Genomic DNA, 23185 nt, shown 5'->3' on the forward strand with positions numbered 1-23185 from the left:
GATTGGGGAGGGGTATGATTTGCATGTTTGTGGGTGAGAAGCAGTGGTAGGATTCAAATTTTTTTTTTTTACTACCAGCTCTTAGGGCATGGCCTGGTGGGCGTGGCAGGGGTCTCTAGGAAAAGGTAGTATTTGCTGGTTTTTCAAACTACTCGAAATTTCCACTACCGGCTCTCCAGAACTGGTCAGAACCTGCTGAATGCCTCCTCTGGTGGGAAGAGTAAGGACCCCTGTGTTGGCCAAACCCGGCTGTATTATTTCAGAGAGCTTTTCACAAGCCAATGAGCTCCATTTTCTGAATCTTTTTTTTTTAAGGTCTTTTTGTTTATTGATATTAGAGGATCTCATCCTCCCTCCTCTCGGGTCTTGGAAATAACTCATCCCGCCCCCATCCCCCTATTAAACGTCATTTCCAGACCTGTGGAAGTTTTATCCTTTTCAATTTCCCCTTTTTTTCTTTCCTGGGAAAACTAGTTTTCAATATTAATCACTTTTTTTTATATCCGGACACCTGTCATACATTTGCTTCTTATCAGAACTTTTATGCAAACACATGGCAATAAAACCAACTGCCAGTGCCTTTTATCTCTCAACCGCCTTTGTCTCCAAGGTAAGGCGGGAAATCATTTCTTTGAATTTATTAACACCATTTCGTGTGAATTAAATGCTATTTTCATTTGCCCTGCAAAGCTACACCACTGGTGCATCATATACCTCCAACTTGAAATTGCCCTGAACAGAAGACCCAAGGAGCACCCGTGCGGAAGGGTAAGAAAAAGGGGCAGGCATTCAATGACAAATCCCCCTGGCATGGGTCTAAGACAACTCACAGTGGCCAGGTCAGTGTGACTGGGTGGGCATGGATGGGTGGGCATGAAGGAGTGGACGCAGCCAGCTCAGCATTAACTCAGTGCAGCCAGGTGGCATGTGGCCAGGTATCAGTGCACACCAGCTTCCCTCAAAACGACGCTATAGAGCACTGCACACCAGAACCACCAGACACAAGAACAATTTTTCTCTGAACGCCATCACTCTGCTAAACAAATAATTCCCTCAACACTGTCCAACTGTTACAAAGTCTGCACTACTATTACTGTTAATCTTCTCATCACCCATCCCCTCCTACTTGTGGCTGTATGAACATAACTTTGTCGCTGATATCCTTACAATTTACATTGACTGTTTCCTAATATGATTTGATTGCTTATTGTACCCTATAACTATTATTAAGTGATGTGCCTTATGATGCTTGATGAATGTATTTTTTTTTTATGTATACTGAGAGTATTTGCAGCAAGACAAATTCCTTGTGTGTCCAACCACACTTGGCCAATAAAGAATTCTATTCTAACTGGACAGGGGACCAACTCAGCACCCCACCAGCTCTTCTGACCAGTTCTGGAGAGCCGGTAGTGAAAATTTCTTGCTTGAGCAGAGGGCTGGACTAGAAGACCTCCAAGGTCCCTTCCAGCTGTACTCTATTCTAAAGAATTTTGTGGGGGCTAAGTGATAGTAAAAAGGAAGTGGAGAGGGCATCTTTTGGTTCCTGATAATCTCGGTTGAAAAGCTAGCTTCTAAACTAGTTCCTAGTTAATGTGTGTTTTCTTCCTCATAGATGAATACTCCAGATTAAAAGACTTTTTCCTGAGATCTGAGTTTATAATTCTTACACCCATCCCATGTTTAACTGGGGTTTTTAATGGCTGGAATAGACCTAATAGGGATAGTTCTTTCCTGTTCTTTTAGGCAACCTGGTGCCAGTTCCACCCTGGTGGTTCCAAGTGTAAATATATAAATACAGAAGGCTGGAGATTAAACCTCATGACCATGAAATCTATTTACCCTTCAGAAATCAAACAATCCTTCCCAAACACTTGTTTGCGTTCATTTGATCTCTCATCTCAGACTAGTACAGGTAAGCATATTCTAATTAAATGTTAGAAAAAATATTCCCAAAGTGTTGGAATACCAGCTGATCAAAGTGGTGGGTTCTCTCCTCCTCTGAATACAGCAATGCGTGTGAGTTTGTGGGTCCATGCACACACTTTCGAGTCCATGTTATTTCTGGAGACTGTGTCTAAAGTCAATTTTCTTGCAAGATTTTGGAAAATGGTTTGCCCTGGACTACTACTACTTCTTCTTTAGGATTGAGGGGGAGGATCTAGCCAAGATCACTCAGCCAGCTTCATGACTTAGACAAGGCTAGATCTCATAATCTCCCCATTTCTGCTGACATACAGTTGGCCCTTGATTTACAACCACCATGGAGCCCAGAATTTATGTTGCTAAGTGAGAAGTTGGTTTAGTTAGTTTTGCCCCATTTTACTCTTCTTTTCTTGCCACGTCCGTTTCAGTGAATTAAAGCAATTGTTAAGTTCGTAATTCAGTTAGTTGTGAAGTGAATCTGGTTTCCCCACTGACTTTGTTAGAAGGTCACAAAATTATGTGGCAATTGTCATAAATGGGAGGCAGTTGTCAAGCATTCAGATGTAAATCATGTGACTATGGGGATATTACAATGGCCATGAGTGTGAAAAACAGTCGTAAGTCACTTGTGGTATAACTTCGAATGGTCACTAAATGAACTGTAATAAATGGAGGACTACCTGTAATTAGTTTGTTTTCTGTTTACTTCTATCCCATGCAAATTGTCCCCTTGTGCTGACAGTTTTCTCATGCTTCATGTCCCTGTTGGTTTAACAATTTCCTTGCAATTTTTATTTGCATGCATTTTTTGCTACCTATAGTCTTTTTGTAAGAGAAGGACCAGGGGAGACATGATAGCGGTCTTCCAATATTTGAGGGGCTGCCACAGGGAGGAAGGAGTCAGGCTATTTTCTAAAGTGCCTGTAGGCCAGACAAGGAACAAGGGATGGAAACTGAACAAGGAGCAATTCAACCTGGAAATAAGGAGAAACTTTTTGACAGTGAGAACAATCAACCAATGGAACAGCTTGTCCTCGGAAGTTGTGGGAGCGCCATCATTTGAGACTTTCAAGAAGAAATTGGACGGCTATTTGTCAGAAATGGTGTAGGGTCTCCCACTTGGGCGGGGGGTTGGACTGGATGACCTACAAGGTCCCTTCCAACTCTGATTATCTGTATCTGTAACTCTCATCTACAATTTGTTGTTGTTTCCCTAAGATTGGTGCGCGTTCCCTCCCTCCTCCCTGTGTCTTTCTGGTAGGCTGCCTGCATAAAACTTGAAGAAATATTCTGTTTTCAATGTAGCTACCATAAGTAGCCAATCTTATTAATCCCCACACACACCTTGAGACACCAAATCCCACGGAGTCATAGCTCTCATAGAAGAGCTATTGTAAGGCCATAAAATGCTTTATGCCCTGTTTAGCAGGATTTGAAAGCATCTGGCTTCTGAGGCAATCAGGACATCAGGCTGCCAGTTATCAAAGGTAAATATTGAATCCAACAGCACCCTCACTATACATACAATGAAAACAATTAAAGGGGTGGCAGGTGGGGGGGAGACTTAGGAAGCTAGGAAAGCCAAGATGTCAGGCAACCCCCAAAGTAAACACCCAATAAGCATCTCTGAAAACTAATGACTGACATTCGAAGTACATTCGAAGAACAACCGGCCAGGTCAGTGTGACTGGGTGGCTGTGGATGGGTGGGCATGAAAGGGTGGGGCATGGCCATCTCGGCATTGATTCAGTGCAGCCAAGTGAGCAGGGTTGCCCAGCCAGCTGGGTACAACTGTGTGAGCCTGGCTGGGTCAATGTGGAACAAGTCACACCAGCTAACTGGACAGGGGACCAACTCGGCACCCCACCAGGCCCTCAGCTCCCCAAACTGCCAGCAAGCAAGTGTGTGCATGCGCGTGCACACACTTGCATATGCATATGAACACCATTCCGGAGCTGATCATGTTACTTGGTTTGGTTAATGAAATGCCTGTAAGAAAACAGGCAAGCTCAGAGAGCACCAAGGATCCCTCATACAATAGGGCTGCCTATGGAGAGAAAAGCAGAAACCCAGCAGGGGGGTTCTGAGCTTGGGAACTTTTATCCACCTCTGAGCTGGCGAGCTCTCAATTATCCCCGGACTTGGAGAGAAGGACTTCTCCTTTGGCGTGCTGTGAGTACATATCCACATTGTCCTGCCCCATTGGAATCTGATTCAGAGGGGGAGGCCAAGCAGCTGACAGGGAGTGTAGCTCCGTTGGCTGTGGAAGAAACTGGAGAAGGGCACAGTCCGGCTGGGCAGAGCAGGGAAGAGGTAGAGCAAGGGAGAGGGAATTCGGCAGAAGACCCAGGCCCACCCCCTCTTCATCCTAGGGTGCACAGGGAGGAACAGAGAAGGGAGCAATGTTAGTTGCGTGGTTTACGGGGGAGGAAAGGGCCCTGATTCCCTTCATTAGCTGCAGCTGGGAATACAGTGTTTAAAAAGAGAAGTTGCGCACAACAACTTGTTGGGAGCAAATCATGAATTTATCTGGTATCATCGAGGCTTATCGGTGTTCCTGGCATGTCCCCAACTGTGTGTGTTTGGCTGTGCTTTCAAGTCTGCAGTTTCTTCTCCTGCCCTGTCAAGTTAATTACTGCAGCATGGTTTGTTTGGATTTTTAGTTATAGTTTGTATGTATTTTGTTTTTGGATTGAATTTCCTCCACTTAAAGGCTGATCCTGGGAGAGTTTTTCTCCAGCTGAAGGTAACCTGGACACTGGGGGCAAAGTTAGAGATAATAAAGGGACTCTTCTTGCTTATTTTACTGTGTTGCCTTTGTGCCACGCCCCGGATCATCGCACACATTGTCTAGATTGCAAATCTACATAGCATACTAAAAAGCAGAGGCATCACTCTGCCAACAAAAGTGCTTATAGGCAAGGCTATGGTTTTCCCAGTTGCAATGTATGGCTGTGAAAGTTGGACCATAAGGAAGGCTGAGCGCCAAAGAATTGAGGCCTTTGAACGATGGTGCTGGCGAAGACTCCTGTGAGTCCCTTGGACTGCAAAGTGATCAAACTGGTCAGCCCTAGAGGAGATCCGCCCTGACTGCTCTTTAGAAGGCCAGATCCTGAAGATGAAACTCAAATACTTTGGCCACCTAATGGGTTAGGGTTAGGGTTAGGGTTATCCTTCCCCTACCACGCCCACCAAGCCATGCCCACAGAACCGGTAGTAAAAAAAATTGAATCCCACCACTGCTCTACTTAATATGTCATTGATATTCTGTGCAGCAATGAGTAATACCAATTTCTTTTCTTTCCATACAGTCTGAATCCTGATTTATTTTTCTTTCTGTAACAAAGACGGCTTGGAAGATGCAAGGGGAAATTAAAGGTGAGGCATTCAGGATTTTTCTTTCACTTAGCTGAGAAGTAAAGAAAGCAGGACGAAAACCTTAGGATGAAATTAGAGGAAACATTCAAACTATTGATTTCTCTTCTAAGCAGAGAAATCACAATAAATAAGGCAGGCATGAATTGAAATATCAAGCTTGGGTGGGCAAACTTTTCGATCTGCAACATTTGGATATGACTGGACTCGAGTTAGAATTAGGGATAACTAGTAACTAGGATTATTTTCTTCAGTCATCCTTGGTTCTCAAGGTAAAAGTTGCACTGGAACCAAATATTTTAAATCTAGTGAACCAGGAAGAGCATCTGAGAGGACTCTTCCAGATTAAAAATAACAAAGATTATTAACAAATGGCAACTTCAAATCTCAACAAATAAATGCTCTGTCTTACATATTGGCAAATAAATAAATAAATAAGATACAAGCTGAATAGTCAAGACCTTGTTGAAAATCCAAGCTCTGTAAAGGACCTTGGAATACTCATCTCTAATGATCTAAGTGCTAGAGCCCACTGTAACTACATAGCCAAAAAGGCGTTAAGAGTTGCTAACCTAATCCTGTATAGCTTTTTCTCTGGTAATATGACAACTAGAGCATACAAAACATTTGCTAGACCAATACTCGAATACAGCTCATCGGTCTGGAACCCACATTACATATCTGATATTAGCACAGTTGAGAAAGTAAAATATTTCACAAGAAGAGTTCTCCACTCCTCTACTCGTTGTAGAATACCTTATGCCACCAGACTTGAAATTATAGACCTAGAAAACCTTGAATTATGCCATCTTTGGTCCGATCTAAGTATGGTATATAAAATCATACATTGCAATGACTTACCAGTTAATCAATACTTCAGCTTCAACCATAACAACACAAGAGCACACAATAGATACAAACTCAAGGTTAACCACACCAAACTTGATTGCAGGAAAAATGACTTCAGCAACAGAGTGGTCAATGTCTGGAATACTCTACCTGACTCTGTGATTTCTTCCCCAAAGCCCAGAAACTTTAACCTTAGACTGTCTACTATAGAGCTCACCCCTTTCCTAAGAGGTCTGTGCATAAGTGCACCACTGTGCCTACCATCCCTGTCCTATTCTTTCTTTTATTTCTCTTACGTGTACCCATTTCATGTATTCATAACTATGTATATACTTATACCTATTACCTTGTAAGCAATTGACAAATCAAATAAATAAAAATAAATAAATTATCTTCTAAGTTGGAGAGAGACTCACTGAGGAAGTCAGAGACTTTCACAACTGAGATTCTGTGTAGAGTGTCAGTTTCAGATATAATTCAGCAACAATAACTGCATATGGAAAAACAAGGAAATCTTCCAATATGCACCAAAAAATATCCCAGATGTAAGTCTGATTCTGTCACATAACTTGGGCACCATCCCTTAATATAATCACCTGAAATCTTGTAAGATGATTAACTCTCGTGAGATTTTTGGCAGTCATCTTGAGTTTTGCCTGTGTATAATCAACAGTGCAAGATTTGGGGATCTTGTGAGGTTTCAGCTACTTAAAATATGTGTTCAAATTGTTTTGACCGGGAACACCATGGAGCCCTGCTTGGATATTGGGGGGCAGCATCTTCCTAGAAACAAAACTGAACCACACAACTCTGTGTATTTGTTTCTGTCTTTCATATTGGTAGATGATGATTCTGGATGTGGTGATCGTTTGACTCCAGAGGTGACAACTGGAAGTTCTGAGGCAAAGAAGGCAAGAAATACTGGTAAGAACAGACACCTGCCTAGAATCCTTTATAATCTTTGAGGGGAAAGTAATGAAACAAAGTGGCTAGAACGGGCCCATACCTAAGTTAAAAAAAAAGAAGATTCTTTATTTTTTTCCCCACTTGTTTTGAGGAGAGGAAATAGGGGGTGTTTCCTTTCTTTTCTTTTTTAAAGGAAAACCTCACACAAAACCAACTTTAGGCAAGCACTGCACCCTTTGTGAGTTTTCCATGCCACCTTCAGGACAGATAATCTGCCACTGACTTTTGGCACTTGGGATTAGAGAGGAAAGTCCAGATCATCCATCCGAGGGGGAAGAAATGGATGTTGATGTCTTTGTATCAACCTGCGTCTTCCTAACAGCAAAATTGGACTTCGTCTGTTTCTATTGTCTTTTTCCTTTCTTTAGGGGCAGAAGGAAATTCTGAATGTCTTGATGGTTTAACTCCGGGGGTGACAGGAAACTCTGATGTAATATGTCTAAGAAACAGACACCTACCTGGTAAAAACAGACACGTACCTGGGACTCTTTGTAATCCCTGGATGGGAGTGTAATAAGAGGGTGAAGCTGTGCTAAAAACCGAGATTTTTTTCCTCTCCTAGTTTTGATGAGAGGAAGTTGAAGCTGTTTTTTCTCTTTGAAAAGAAAACTCTCATATAAATCCTACTTTAGGCCAACACTGAAGCTTTGGCGTGATTCCCATGTCACCTTGGCGTTTCCCATTTTCAGGGCAGAAACGCTGCCGCTGAACTTTGGTAATTGCAAGTAGAAAGGGAAGTTCTGATTGCTCATCTGCGGGGAAAGGAACTGATGGTAATATCTTTGTCACAAAGAACAAGATCTGATTAATTGCCGTGGTACTGCAGCAGAAGATGAGGAAGTTGAGTTATTTTACGGTATCATACCTCAATTTTGTGACATTAAATGTTCAGACTTGGACCTGACACTCTCACAAGTGTTACCAGCTCTTTCTTCCGGCAGGGCTGTTGGGCATTTAAGAGCAATGGGATTGAGATTGACTTTGTGTCTCTCACAAATGTGAGAAGGATGTAGGCTATTAGCCACTCCAGATCCATTTCATTTGTTCTGTGGGGAAAGAAATCTGAAGGCCACACACGTCAGACACCAGAGCTGGGCTTCTGTCCTCCTCAGAGGCACTTTTGACTACCTTCTTCTGTTGTTCTTTGTGGAGGGAAGGGGAGGGAGATGAGAAGCGTTCAGGTTTATCTTGGGTAGGATCAACAGGTGCAAGTTGAACCACAAACACGAACTGTCAACAAATGTGAAATCATCTGCCTTCTCCAAACAAAAGCTTGTCCAGATGTTTTGGGCTTCCTTTCCTAACTCTACTTCCTTATAGTTTTGTATGCCACCTGGAGCATACAAAGCCAGAAGAAGGCAGTTCTAAACGATAGAACACAAAAACTTCATACAAATTATAGCCAGTCATTTGGGGTAAATGTACAGTCTCTTGCCATAAAGGGCAAATACTGGCATTAATAGTGGCTGATTCTTTTCCTGTTCTGCCTGCCTGCCTGCCTGCCTGCCTGCCTGCCTGCCTGCCTGCCTGATTTAGTATGGTATTGTGTGACTACAATCCTAAGCAATCACAATAAAACCATGAATTTCATCTCTTAATATTTTCCTGTGTTTTGTTTTGCAGCTCTCCTATATAAGCGCATTGCAGACAACAAATTATTTACAGCAGCTGCTGTTGTAATCATAGTTTTGATCATTATCATAATTGTATTAGCTGGTAAGTAATGAGACATTCCTATTTCTAGATTTTGGAAGTAGTTTGCTTTTGTCTCTTTTCTAAGGCAGACCCAATGTCACCTAGCCGGTTCTCTTAGCTAAGACAGGACTTGAATTCACAGCCTTAAGCTTTGTGCCTAAGACAAGACTATAGCTCACAGTCTCCTGGTTTTGAGCTTGATGTGGTAATCACTACACCAAGCAGGATCTTTTCATGTAGCAACTAGGCTAATTTTATGTTTCTCCTGACATACTCAACTCTCACTTTCATTTTCACGTTTTAAATTCATTTAAATTACCCCAAATTGAGTAAAAGTGGTTTTTCTTTGGGCAAAGACACATAAACCTGTTGCCCTATCCCAACATTTACATTGATTCAAAGTGCTTTACCTACATTGGATAAAAAGGACTTTCTGATAAGCGGTTTTGTGTAATGAAGGGAAAACTTTAACAAGCACTGCTTTAAAGGACATGTATATAGCCATTGACCTTACAAAAGTGTAAGTCCAGGCAGTGTATAGCTATAAAAATAGAATTATAATATAATCAGGTAAAAAACTAAAAATCATAACAAAATACACAACTGAGATACAACATCTAAACACCTCCCAAGAGAGGCCTATCTAATATCCTGGCCTCAAGAGCCCAAGAGATCAGCCAGGTCTTTTGAGTTTCCCTAAAAACTAACAGGTTTGGGGCCGGAACATATTCCACAGGTCAGGCACCATAATAGAAAAGTCACAGCTCCTAAATCCCATCAGATGATGTAGCTTCAAGTAACACAAAACAAAACAAGCATAAGCCTAAACATTATTTCACACAAGCCATTTTCACTTTTGCTGACATTTATTCTTTGCCATGGACCACATACCTCCCTCCTTTTTACCAGCATTTGCACTTTTAAACTTTCTCCAACCATTTTCCACCTTTAATAAAAATTCTATCAAGTTACACAAATTTAAATGGCCATCAAATGTGGAACTTGCCATCATTCACTCATTTTTCCCCGTAGGGGAAAATGTATCAAGTATTTTAATTTTTAGAGCCATACTCTTTGTTGTATCATACAATCCATGTAATATTTGTTGCCATTTATTCAGATTCTGGGCCAATGCCATGGTATTACACTGGGTACAAAAATTCACTTACTTTAACATCGCCACATTTGTTTGAAAAACATTTAGCACACATTTCTATCTTATTCCCTACTCAATGTTGAACCAGTCATAAAAATGTCTATTCTCATACATGTTTCACTTTCATCGTAAACAACTCTTACTACATTCAGCTTACATATTCATGTAAAATACTCCATAATGTCAGCATCCCAATCAGTGACTCTGAGACAAACATACCTCAAAAGTACCTTTATTAGGATAGTAACTGGCACATCTGTGGAATCCCGAATCTGAACATTTCCAGGTTTCCGACAATTTCCCAAACTACAAATCCATCCCCACTTCCACTTTCTCAGGCTTGTGGCAGTGTGGAATATGGCTTCCAAAGCTCACACATAATACACTTTATCAGACATTTTCTCTATATTGACGAATGAACTTGTTTTTACATATTCATGCTTATGTAAATGACTTACTAAAGAATGAAATCTGGACTTTTGTCTCCTGTCCAGCATAAAACTACAAACAACTTCCCAAGCTGATTGCATTAGCACCTTTCATACCATTTTGACTAGAAAAATCTGCCCGATACTTTCCCAGACTCACTCAACAAAATAACTCCCCAGTAGACTCCGCACTCAAACATTTGCTAGGTGTCCCCTTATATAGGAGAACACTACCACTAGCACTTTGATTGACTATACTCTTCACAGTGCTTACAGCTCTCTCTAAGCAGTTTACAGAGTCAGCATTTTGCCCCCAGCAATCTGGGTCCTCATTTTACTGACCTCGGAAAGATGGAAGGCTGAGTTGGTGAGCCTCAAACTCTTGGTAGTGAGCAGTGAGTTAGCCTGCAATGCTGCATTCTAGCCACTGTGCCACCACAGCTAGAACAGTATGGATACTCTTTGTTTAGTGGCAGCAATTGATCCAGCTACTCGGTTGTTAAGTGATGCAGTTCTATAACATTTTTGTAAAATACACCTGTAGATTTAATTATTCACCTTAGTCATACTTGTGATACATGCAGCATTCCTACCAATGGTAAAGGCAGTATTGATTAGTTGGCTAGGTTGCCATAAGTACACCCAGAGATCTCTACAGTAAATTAGAGGCTATCTTGCAACCCAGAATACAGTTGTTTGCATCAACTAGGGGATACTATATAGGAAAAGTCAGGGGTGGGATTCACATTTCTTAACAACTGGTTCTGTGGGTGTGGCCTAATTTGTGGGTGTGGCTTGGTGGTCATGTGACTGGGTGGGCATGGCTTGTATGTAAATATTATAAATAATTATGTAAATATTGATTTTTTTTAATAAAAAAGAGCAACTTTTACCCCAAAGCAGGCAAAGCAGGCAGATTGAGTTGCTCATAGAATCACAGATTAATTTAGAGATCTATCTATCTGCAATCGGCTATCTGAGTCTGTCACATAAAATTTGCGTGCAAGCAAACTCACAAAATTAACTCACAACACGCCATGTATGTAAATATTGGGGTTTTTTATTTATAAAAAAAGAGCAACTTTTACACAAAAGCAGGCAAAGCAGGCAGGCAGATTGAGTTGCTCACAGAATCACAGATTAACTTAGAGATCTATCTATCTGCAATCAGCTACTTGAGTCTTCACTGAAAAGCTTCAGTCCTAAGGAAAGTTCAGCTCTGCTTTTAGATTAGCTAGAAAGCAAGAAATTTCCTTCTTTCTAGCTAATCTAAACCTCCTGGCAGAGCAGAACAGCTAATAGTTGGAGGGCGGGGAAAGGAAAAATAGCAACTTACCAAAGCAGGCAAGTTGGATGGCTCGCATGCCAGGAAAGGAGTGAGTGGGTGGGGAGGGGAGGGGCCAGCCAGTGGAGCGATTTGCCCGTTCTCCGAACTGGGGACAATTGTGCGTGCAGCCTTTGCAAGAAATCATCAGCTGTGCTGCCTGGACAGCTGACAAGCGCTGCACTCGGGTGGGCAGTGTTTGAAAATCCTCTTGTTTCCTGCTTTTTCAACCTCAGCTGTGTCGCGCAAAGCAGCTGAGGAGGGAAAAGCACAGAATAAAGGACAGCCTAGAGCCCAGGCAGGTGGGTGGGCCAAACACCGAACCGGTTAGGTGTCAGCTGCTCTTCGCAACTACAGGTTCTATAGAACCAGGCCGAACCAGTAGCATCCCACCCCCTGGGAAGACTACTACAACATATTCATGATGTAAATTTAAAATTAGATTATGAAGTTATATATGTGTTTGTGTGTATGGGTAGTTCTCAGTTAGCAACCACTTGTTCATCTGCTGTTCCAATTATGACAGCTCTAATAAGGAGACTTATGACCAATCCTTGAAGTTGTAACAATCATAGAAGCCCCACAGGGATGTGATTGTAATGTGTTGGTTGGCAAACAGTGTACATTTACAGTAGTTACAGCATTCCACAGTCACATGACTGTTGTTTGTGATCTTCATAACCGGTTTCCAACTAGCAACATCTTTGGGAAATGAGCAGGAAGTTGCAAGTCACAGTCACATAAGGTTGCACTTAAGAACCCATCATGATTTGCTTTGCAAGTGCAGCTGAAACTGTCAAATTAATTGTTGTCACGAATTGGGCATATGATTTTTCAGTTTGCAACTGTGTTGTAGCAATGGAATTGCCAGTTTCAGTTGTGATTGGTAAGTGAGGATTACCTCTATTTACAGGTGAATTTACTTGGCTTCCTTAAAAAATCCTGGAATTTCAATTTAAGTGAGGTAGCCTAATATTAATTATTCAGACTTTTTTTCAGTATTGTAGTTAATTGTCTTAACTCATTTTGTTTTTGTTTCAGTTAACAAAACTAAATCACATCCATTTAGTTGTCCCTCTGCAAGCCAAGGTTTTGCCTGCCCAGATTCCTGGATTGGATACCTAGGGAAGTGTTTCTATGTATCAAAAGAAGAAAGGAATTGGTCTCTCAGTTTAAGCACCTGTTCCTCATTTAATGCCTCCTTGGCTGTGATTGATTCTCAGAAGGAATTGGTAAGGAATAAGGAGACATCATGATTAATTGCATAATTGTCCTGGTATTCGCAAATATAAAAAGCAGTCCTATTACCTTTTCTGTTATCATCTAAAGTATATACTATTAAAACTCTCGTTCTATTTATCCCTTTGTCTGTTTGTATCCTCAAGTTAGCACAAATTATTGTTTTGCAATAATTTCTGCATCAGTGTAATTAAAATTGCCTAATTTAAAGAATACATAAAAAAATCTGCAACCCGTCACTCCTATGAACTGAAATGCCTATGATGTCTAGATCAGGTTTATATAAGTGCCGTGGTGGCGCAGTGGTTAGAGTGCAGTACTGCAGGCTACTTCTGCTGCCTGCTGCCTGCCTACAATTTGGCAGATCGAATCTGACCAGATTCAAGGTTGACTCAGCCTTCCATCTGTCCAAGTGGGTAAAATGAGGACCCAGATTGTTGGAGGCAATAGGCTGGCTCTGTAAACTGCTTAAAGAGAGCTGTAAAAGCACTGTGAAGCGGTATATAAGTCTAAGTGGTATTGCTATTGCTATTCACAAAACTGTGGCCTGTGTAGCATTCCAACACTCACATGATTGCGATTTCCAATGCTCCCTGCCAGCTTGCCACAAGCAAAGTCAACGGGGAAGCAAGCAGGAGGTTGGAAGTTGTTCCTACTGTCACTGTTTTTTGCCTACCCATGGTCATTTTGATGAATCTCTTTAACAAAGTAAATACTGACTTATTATTGAAGTTTGCTTACCACTGCAATTATTTTTCTATTTATCATATGCAGTAGAACCTCGGGATGCGAAGGCTCCTGTTTGCAACCAAATCGGGTGGCAAACAAAAAATCCACCCGATTTTTGAATTGGGTCATGATTCAAAATTTAATTGGCTAACAAAATTGGGGTGGAGAGATTCCCTTTCCGCACCAATTTCCCTTTTGGCGCCATTTTTTTTTACTGCGCGCTTGCACAGTTAGTCGTGCTTCCGGACACGACCAAATTGGGTCATGACCAGAATCTGGGAACAGATTACGGTCACGACACGAGGTTCCACTATGTATACTCTGCTTAGATGATGAAGGAACCATCTTACAATTATGGGAATAAAAAATTGGTCATCTTAAAATTTAATGTTCATTTTCATTTTTGTCATATCTGATTGCACTAGTTTTCTCTCAAAGATTGAACAAACAAGTCACAAAGTTGTCTAATTATTTTTATTATTATTCACTCTTCATAACAATGTGAAATCACAGCTGCCAGTTCTTTTGCTGGTGTTGGCTTTCATATGCACTGAGTTCTTCCCGAGCACCTAGAATGTTGCAAAGTATCAGTGTAGTATATGTACAGATCCAAGCAGTGTGGCTTTTTGTAGTTTACAGATGAAAATTGTATCGGTGGTTTTCTAAGTGCCATTCAACATTTTCTGGATATGGCATTCAGTGTGCCAATAACCAATGGGGCCACTGCATGTCATGCCCCTGTCGGAATCTGATTCAGAGGGGGAAGTCGAACAGCTGACAGGGAGTGGGAGTGTGGCTCCATTGGCTGTGGAAGAAACTGAGGAAGGGCAAAGTCCGGCTGGGTAGAGCAGGAGAAAGGGAGAGCAAGGGAGAGAGAATTCAGAGGAAGACCCAGACCCATCCCCCTAGGGCATGTAGGGAGGAATAGAGATGGGAGTAACGTGAGTTGCATGGCTTATGGGGGAGGAAAGGGCCCTGATTCCCTTCATTAGCTGCAGCTGGGAACAAAGTGTATAAAAGAGGAAGCTGTGCACCAGCAACCTGTTGGGAGCAAATGTGAAGTTATCTTGTATTGTCGTGGCTTATCAGTGTTCCTGGCATCTTCCCAATTGTGTGAGTTTTGCCGTGCTTTCAGGTCTGAAGTTCCTTCTCCTGCCCTGTCAAGCTAATTACTTCAGCTTGGTTTGTTTGGATTTCTAGTTACAGTTTGTATGTGCCTTGTTTTGAACTGAATTTTCTACTGTCAAAGGCTGTTCCTGGGGGAGTTTTCTCCAGCCGAAGGTAATCTGGACCTTGGGGGCAAAGTTGGAGATAATAAAGGGACTCCTATTGCTTATTTGACTGTGTTGCCTTGGTGCCACTCCCCTGGTCATCACACTGCAGCTGGTTTATGCCATAATCATTCAATTTCAATTTTCAGATCTTGATAAATTCTGATCTTCTCCAATTCTTTGTCTTCTATTCTACTAGCTCTTAGTATTGCCACATCACTAATTCACACTTTCTTCTTTTCAACCACAGTGAAATCTGGTATGTTATGAGTGAAGACTTAGTCAGTTTGTACTTGGAAATCCCACAATATTTTAATCTGCTCATTTTCAGCTACTTTTTCAACTCGATGTTGCCCCCAATTTTTCATTACTGGGATGTAATAATTATTACAGATGCTATTTTTGTTTTAAATGATGTTTCTTTGAATTTATTATAATATAAAAATACAAATGAAAATAAATTTTACAAAAAATGAAAAAGGGAGTACAAGATGAAAAAATAAATAAAAAAGTAATGACTTTTTACTCTTTTCATTGTTGTAAAATACTAAATAGAACTGTAGCATCAATGTTTTCCGTTGCATTTTTAGTAACTACAGGTCACTGGATTAATCCAGTCCTCAAGACCCAAAGCCAAAGTTTCTTTGTTTTTCATCTATTTCAAGCAGGGAGTTTAGAAGCGAATTGTAAATGAAAAAAAAAAGGATAAAGTCTTTGTTTAAAAGATGTCCACCAAGTCCAGTAGTTTTTCCATCCATTTTTCCATTGTGGGAAATAATATAAGTTTCCATTCATCCATAGTAAATTTTCACTACTGTCAGGTTATATAATGACAAAATTTTCCTTCAGGCTCTTTGTGTCAATGGTCTGATTAGTGACCCTCCCCCCCCCAAAGTAGGCACTCTCAGGAACTTTGCTGTCCCAAATGCAAAACATTATTGGATATACCATTTTGGCATTGAAGAAACAAAACAAAACTTTAGTTTTTCCTATATGCAGCCCTGCATAGTTAAACATTCACATTCTCCCCACCTCCTTGTTGGTCATATTGTCCAATTATGAATTGTTATTTTGTTATGAGAACAGTTCACTTCTTTGGCAGATACCTGCATTGGTGACCTTGACTCTCATGGTCTGTCTCTAAAGCATCTGCATTCTTTCTCTCCTTCCTTTCCTCCCAGACTTTGGCAAGTTGAATAGAGTTACTTTTCAAATGTTTCAAAAGCAGTTGAAACACTTTGGTCAACAATCCTAAAGGGAAAAGTTCTCATTTCAGTTTTACATCCTTTTTAAAAAATCTTCTCATGAAATCCAGTTTGTTTGGCTCCCACCTTTGCGATCTAGATTGATGTTCATTGTATCATATTACCCACTGCTTTGTAATCTTTGACTCCCTCTTGAGGTCAAAGAGCAGAGCTTTAACCACACATTTGCAGGTCTGAAGATGTATCTTAGCCAATCAGCTTCAGTGGAAATCAGAACCTTTCAATCGCCCATAAAAAGTACCTCAGAGTCACAAGTATAAATTGCATTATCAATAATTTGAATAATTTGGTGATTTTTCAATTCTAATTAAAATCTGAGTAGAATTTTAAATTCTGATTATAACTAGAAGCCAGCACAGCTTTGTTAAAAACAGATCATGCCAGACAAATCTTATTTCATTCTTTGACAAAGTGACTAAACTAGCAGACCAGTAAAACACTATAGATATAGTATGCTTGGATTTCAATAAGGCACTTGACAAAGTAAACCACAACCTACTTCTTGGTAAGCTAGAAAAAAATGGGATAGACATCATCACCATGAGATAGATTCATAACTGGCTGACAAATATACTCAACAAGTCATCCTTAATGGTACTACATTTGCACTGTGGGAAATAAGCAGTGGAGTATCAAAAGGTTCAAATCTTAAACCAATACTAATACCTTCATAAATGACTTAGATGAGAGAATAGAAGGGGAATTCATTAAATTGGCAGATGACAATAAATTGGCAGGAATAGCCAGCCAATACCCCAGAAGATAGCTCAAGATTCAAAAGGATCTTGACAGACATGAACAATGGGCCCTACTGCACAAAATGACAGTTAATGAGAAGTAAAGCAAGGTTTTACATTTAGGCAAAAAATCCCAAAGGTACAAGTACAGATTAGGTAAAACCTGGCTCAGAAACAGTAACTGTGAGAAGGACCTTGGAGTCCTAGTGGATGGTCACTTAAACATGAGTCAGCAGTGTGTGGCAACAATCCAAAAAGTTAACACAATCCTTGGTTGCATAAACAGAGGGTCAAAATCATGTGAATCTCATAAATATTTTATGAGTTGACAGTGAAATATTATGAAGCTTTATGAAACCTTAGTAAGATTACACCTGGACTACTGCATCCAGTTTTGGTCACCACATTACAAAAGAGATGTTGAGAAAAGTGCAAAGAAGAGTTACTAAGATGATCAAAGGCCTGGAAATTAAAACATACGAAGAACAGTTGCAGGAATTGGGATATGGCCCGTCTAGAGGGAAAAAGGACTATGGGGTGACACGATAGCAGAGTTCTAGTATTTCGGAGACTACCACAAAGAAGAGGGGGTTAACTTATTTTCCAAAATACCAGAAGGCAAGACAAGAACTGATACACTAATCAAGGAGAGAAGCAACCTGGAATTAAGGAGAACAATTAACCAGTGGAACAACTTGCCTTCAGAAGATGTGGATGCTCCATCACTGGAAGCTTTTAAGAAGAAATTGACAGCCATTTGTCTGAAATGGTATTGTTAGCTCTGGGAGGATGGGTCCAAGGACGGAGACAAGACTCAGATAACAACAACAGCTCTTTATTAGTGACTTCAGATCTGAGCGAAATATCCCAGCGGCAGCAGCCCCCTATATAGGGCTGGCTGCGGCTAGGCAGCCAATGACGGTGATTTGAGTCTACCGCGCTTGGCTAGACCAATCGCGGCAGCCCGTTTACTAGCCAATCGGATCAGTCTGAGGTGACCAATCACGATCCGCTATCAGCAGGCCAATCCGAGTTGAAGGCTTTCGAGCCTGCTAGTCAGGAACAGGTATAGTCTCTCCTGCATGAGCAGGGAGTTGGATTAGAACAGAGTTCTCCAATGTCGGCAATTTTAAGACAGGTGGACTTCAACTCCCAGGCTGGAGAATTCTGGGAGTTGGAAGTCCGCAAGTCTTAAAGTTGCCGAGGTTGGTGACCACTGATTTAGAAGAGCTCCAAGGTCCCTTCCAACTCTACTCTGATTGAAATGCTGACCTTGATTGCGTTAGTTCAAATAGGTGTAAGCAGACAAAATCAGGCCTTCAGTTTCTTCCTTTTTAAATGCTCCATTTGTAAGCCAATGTCAGGTTTTATCATCACCCACTTTCCAACTGATCTTTTATAGATATTGACCATATAATGCTTTTCCTTACCAGCATTTTGTTCATGTTTTTATTACATTTTTTTATGTTCATGTCTTGTTTTCTGCATACCCATAAGTTCCAATTTTTAACTTGTATCGGTGCTTGCTCTTGGCTGTCTTTTATGTAATCAGTTAATGCAGGCTTAACTGACACTCTGACTTGACATAAACCTCTGTGTTGATTTCCACATGGAAGGTATAAACTGTCAGTATCACTACAGGGATGTAACACGTAATGAATTGTCATTAGCTTTCTTGTTTTTTGGTCCAAACAGTCCAGTTCAGTTTGTGTCCAGTTAATAATTCCTGCAGCGTGTCATCTCAGAAGTATGGTTCAGGGATAGGTGACTTTGATCATGTTTCCATCTTCAATTTTGTTTTGGGCACTTTTTTCACTCTTTAGATGTATTTTTTTTACTAATCACATTTTAATTTGTACATGCTTGATATTATCCAACTGCAACATATCCAAATACTTGTAGACTTCACCCTGATGACTCCTATCAGTTTTGCCATTTGCCATTTCAATTCCATTACTGTTTGTGATTTTATTCCAGTTTATTGCTATTGTCACAAATTTCTCTAGGCCAAATTCCACTGGCATATCTGTGCTAAATATTCTTATAGTGTTTGTTAATGACTGGATTTCAATTTCTGATTTTCCATAAAGCATCAGATCATCAATATAAAGCAAATATGATATTTTTATCCACATTTTATGTTGTTTGGTAGCCCAGATTTGTTTAATTCAGTATATACACTGAGAGCATTTGCATCAAGATGAATTCCTTGTGTGCCCAATCACAAGGATAAAGAATTCTATTCTATTCTATTCTATTCTATTCTATTCTATTCTATTCTATTCTATTCTATTCTATTCTATTCTATTCTATTCTATTCTATTCTATTCTAATCACTGAAGGCAGAATCATACCAATAATGAATAAGGATGAATCACCCTGGAAGATGCCTCTCCTAAAGTTGACAATCCCATATTATTTATTTCCAACTACCAATTCTGTCTTCCATTGTTTCCTTAGTTATTACTATTAGTTGACTCCAACCTGGCCCTTCAAATGTTCCAGCTATATACCCCTCATGCCTGTGAATCCATCCATCTTGTTGCTGGTTGTCCTCTACACTCTTTCCTTCTGCTATTTCTGGCATTATAGTCTTCTCAAGAGAGCCAGGTCTTCACACATTGTGTCCAAAACATAATGACAGCCTGGTCATTTGTACTTCAGCTAAGAGCTCTGGATGAATTTGTTCTATGATATATTTCTTAACTATACATGGTATTCTTAAGAGTCTTCTCCAACTTCAATACCTGAAATCTTCAATATTTCTCTTTCCTATTTCTTCAAAGTCAAACCCTCACAGAGTATTACAGGGAACACCATTGCCTGCACATTTCTGATTTTTGTACATGTAGCTATTTTTTGTAGGTGTAGTTTCTTGAGATTTTGTTTTTCCAGGCCTTTCGTGGTTGCCCTACCCATTGCTAGTCTTCAGTGCATTTCCTTTGTTGAAAACAGATCCCCAAAAGGCAAAAGCTATCTCTCACTCTCAATATCTTCATTGTCAGTTCTACAGCTGGTTGTTCTATCTGTTGTCCTTAGTTTGGTTTTCTTTATACAGAATTTCTTTTTAGTCCAATTATTTCATTTTTCCTTGAGACCAGGTGTAAATGTTGGACATCTTATATACAAGTAATCAACTTACGAACGTTTGAAGTTATGACCAGTCCAGAAAAAGATTAGAGCGGTTCATATTTGAGATTCCAACAGTAGGGGGCCCTCAGCAAAGGGTAACCAAATTTCAGGCACTTAGCAACATAATTTTGCAAAGTCCTGTCATCACATGAAGGTGTTTTATGACAATTTTTCAAAAACTTGACACGTAGAGTTTTTGGCAAAATCACACCCATAGCGAATTATTAGTTCACATAAGTACCAGGGCATTAGCTTAACAATTGTAATGATTTGCTTAAAGACCACTGCAAAAAGGGTCATCAAACTGGATTTATCACATGATCAAGCCATTTCATTACCATTATGATATACACCGCTAATGGGTAGGCTTGATTACAGTCATATGTTGAGGGGGTACCTTAAAGACTCTCTCTTAAGTCTATCACTGTGGAAAAGGTCAAAGAAAAGAGAAAAAGAGGATGACTACCAGCAAGATATTGTCAATGCTAAAGCGAACTTGGCTGAGGCCATCTTTTTTGGCTTCATGGCTGCCACAAGGCAGAAGAGGGGACAGGGAGGGTGGGAAATAGATAGCTGGGTTTTGCTGTCAAAACAAAAAGTTTTCCTGTGAGAACCAAGGTCATTCCAACAAGGGTCTGGGAGAGGAGGAGCAGAGTAACCAAGCAACCAGCCAGCACCTCTATTGGACAATGTGACTGATGACCTGGGGGAAAGGGGGAACTTTACTTTTTAATTAGGTGAAAACTGCAGGAATTTTCAGAGTTGGTTTTCACCAATTACGCTGATATGATGTATCCAATAAACCTATTCTTTGAAGAATCTACCTTCCTTAGAGGTTTGCCTTCTATGGGTGCAGTACTCACATTGACAGATATATGATCAATTACAGCAGCAACTGGTACCCATTGGAAGACCTGGAAGACTTCCTAGACTAGAGAAAGTGAAACCTATGTAATCAGTAAGATTAACATTAACTTAGTGGCAACATAACCAAATAAATACATTATCTGCATATAAGTGGCCATGAACATTTTTGTTACCTTGATGAATTATTAATATTAATAAATATTTAAGGAGTGTCATTATGAGTAAGATAAACGTATATATTCCTGCTGAATGTTATGCAATGCACTTTAAATTTAAATAGAGATACTTGTACATCATTGCAGTAGAAAGCTTAATTTAATAGACCTCCTTTTAATGAATTTTGGATGCAAAAGACCCAATTTTTGTGTACATATCTCCTCACTGTCTCTTAAATAGTTTTGGCAAGGCAAGGCACATAGGTACATTAATTTATTTAATACATTAATTTTATTTTAATTGTATGATCTTGAACAAATAAAATAATCTGACACAAATGATATACAGTATTTTGGCATTCAATAGTCAGGCAAAAATAACAGAAACTTTCTCTCCCCAATGTTAAATGAGGATTTTATTGTTTATTATTTTCCTTCTCCTAGGATTTTTGGGTAAAACTTTTCAGACCATTTCATTACTGGTTTGGTCTCTCAAGAGAAGTTAACCAGGTCTGGAAGTGGTCCAACGGCACAGAGTTTAGAAATCAGTAAGTGTGTTTTATTTATTTGTTTGTTTATGCGACTTATAGAACTATTTACCCATTCAAGCATTTATATACGTCACATTTCACCTTCAGTGGCTGAAAGAATAATAAGAATCAAAATAATTTTTGGCTAATCTTCTTTCCCCCAAAATATAAGACACAAAAAATGAAGGGGGAAAAAAAAAAAGAAGAGAATTAATCAGGCAATAGTATGTAACATCTGGTGGTCCCTGCACTGCTGGCCAGCTGTGTAATGGACTGAGAAGTTCAGGATGGCTGAGATGATACACCACCTCCAAGAATAGATGGTTTTCCTGCCAATTTTGATATTTTTGTAAGCAGGGAGAAGCAGCCCAGATGGTCATAACGTGGAAGGTTCCCCCACCCAAAAGGCAGTGTTTTCAAACTTGGCAACTTTAAGAATTTGTCAAGGATTCTCCAGTAAACCATGCTGGTTAGGGGATTCTGAGAGTTGAAATCCACACATCTCCTTCCGAGAATGAGATACACCTCTAAATGGATGCTTTCTGCTTTGTGTGTGTGCATGTGTGCATTTATTTTTACTTCAGTCATGACCCATTTGTCAGACAAAACTAACTCCTGACTCCATAATCAATTTGATCCAGTGCGCCCTGGAGGCACAATGTTGGCTGATGTTCTCTATGCTCTAAATCTGGGTATCTTCTTGGAAAGATCATTCCTGCAATGCTACTTTCTGCCCTCGGTTGCCGCTGTCCAACAAATAGTAACTCCTTGTCCTTTTTACAGGTTTCCAGTGCGAGGGGAAGGCTTCTGTGCATATCTAAATGGAAAAGGGGCTGATAGCACCTTGTGTTCCATGGAGAAATTTTTTCTCTGCAGCCAACCAGAAAGTTGTAGGATACCTGGATATCAACCTCATCCAAAGAAGGAACTCTTGCCTTGAGAAGCATATGGATGTAGTCTTTCCTGGCACATCCAGATTTGCTACTGGCCATATAGTCTTTAGTTGTAACCCTAAGGAACCATCTTCAGATCCTCTCTTAAGAGAGCTATTCTGGTCCTTCTGGGGAAATTCACATTTCCCTGCAACCTCCATGTTACATCACTGCTTTTCACTGTGTTGCGTTTTTATACGTGTAATTGTTATGTATTGTAGATAATTGGCAGTTGAAGGTTTCATTCTGCTCCTCTGTTAGTGAGGGAAAATACTCTCAGGTGGTGTTGAATAAACAGCAGTTAGAAATCACTCTGGCTTTACCTCCATTCTTCTCCCAGAATTTAACAGTAATAATTTCATCTCTTGAAGGTGAGAATTTCAGTACATCCAGGGGTGGGATTCTACCGGTTCTGTCCAGCTCTGTAGAACCAGTAGCTCTGAAGAGTAGCAGACACTGAACTGATTCTGTGTCTGCTGCTGTTTGGCCCATCCACCCACCCGGGCTCTTACCTGTCCTTTATTTCCTGCTTTTTCAACCTCAGATGCTTTGCGCGGCACAGCTGAGGGTGAACCGATGACTTGGGTGGAGGAGGATGCCCCAACCCTC

The 23185-nt window shown here is 40.3% G+C and overlaps 1 protein-coding gene across 1 annotated transcript; it reads left to right on the top strand.

Annotated features, from left to right (window-relative positions):
* Positions 1-1750: 1750 nt before the first annotated feature.
* Positions 1751-22887, top strand: LOC113450858 (early activation antigen CD69-like). The gene is made up of 8 exons (XM_087923374.1): positions 1751-1915; positions 5238-5304; positions 6994-7074; positions 7485-7577; positions 8740-8832; positions 12761-12951; positions 21559-21662; positions 22428-22887. The coding sequence occupies exons 2-8, from the start codon at positions 5286-5288 to the stop codon at positions 22582-22584; spliced, it is 738 nt and encodes a 245-aa protein (XP_087779500.1). The 5' UTR covers positions 1751-1915; positions 5238-5285; the 3' UTR covers positions 22585-22887.
* The last annotated feature ends 298 nt before the right edge of the window (positions 22888-23185 follow it).

Source organism: Pseudonaja textilis, chromosome 2, assembly GCF_049901715.1.
Source record: "Pseudonaja textilis isolate UNSWEBS1 chromosome 2, rPseTex1.2, whole genome shotgun sequence".
Lineage (NCBI taxonomy): Eukaryota > Metazoa > Chordata > Lepidosauria > Squamata > Elapidae > Pseudonaja > Pseudonaja textilis.

Excerpts from the sequence above, each read along its gene's own strand:
- LOC113450858 (XM_087923374.1), top strand. Across the intron at positions 8,833-12,760 it reads TATCATAATTGTATTAGCTG|TTAACAAAACTAAATCACAT; the intron begins GTAAGTAATGAG and ends TTTTTGTTTCAG. Across the intron at positions 12,952-21,558 it reads TTGATTCTCAGAAGGAATTG|GATTTTTGGGTAAAACTTTT; the intron begins GTAAGGAATAAG and ends TCCTTCTCCTAG.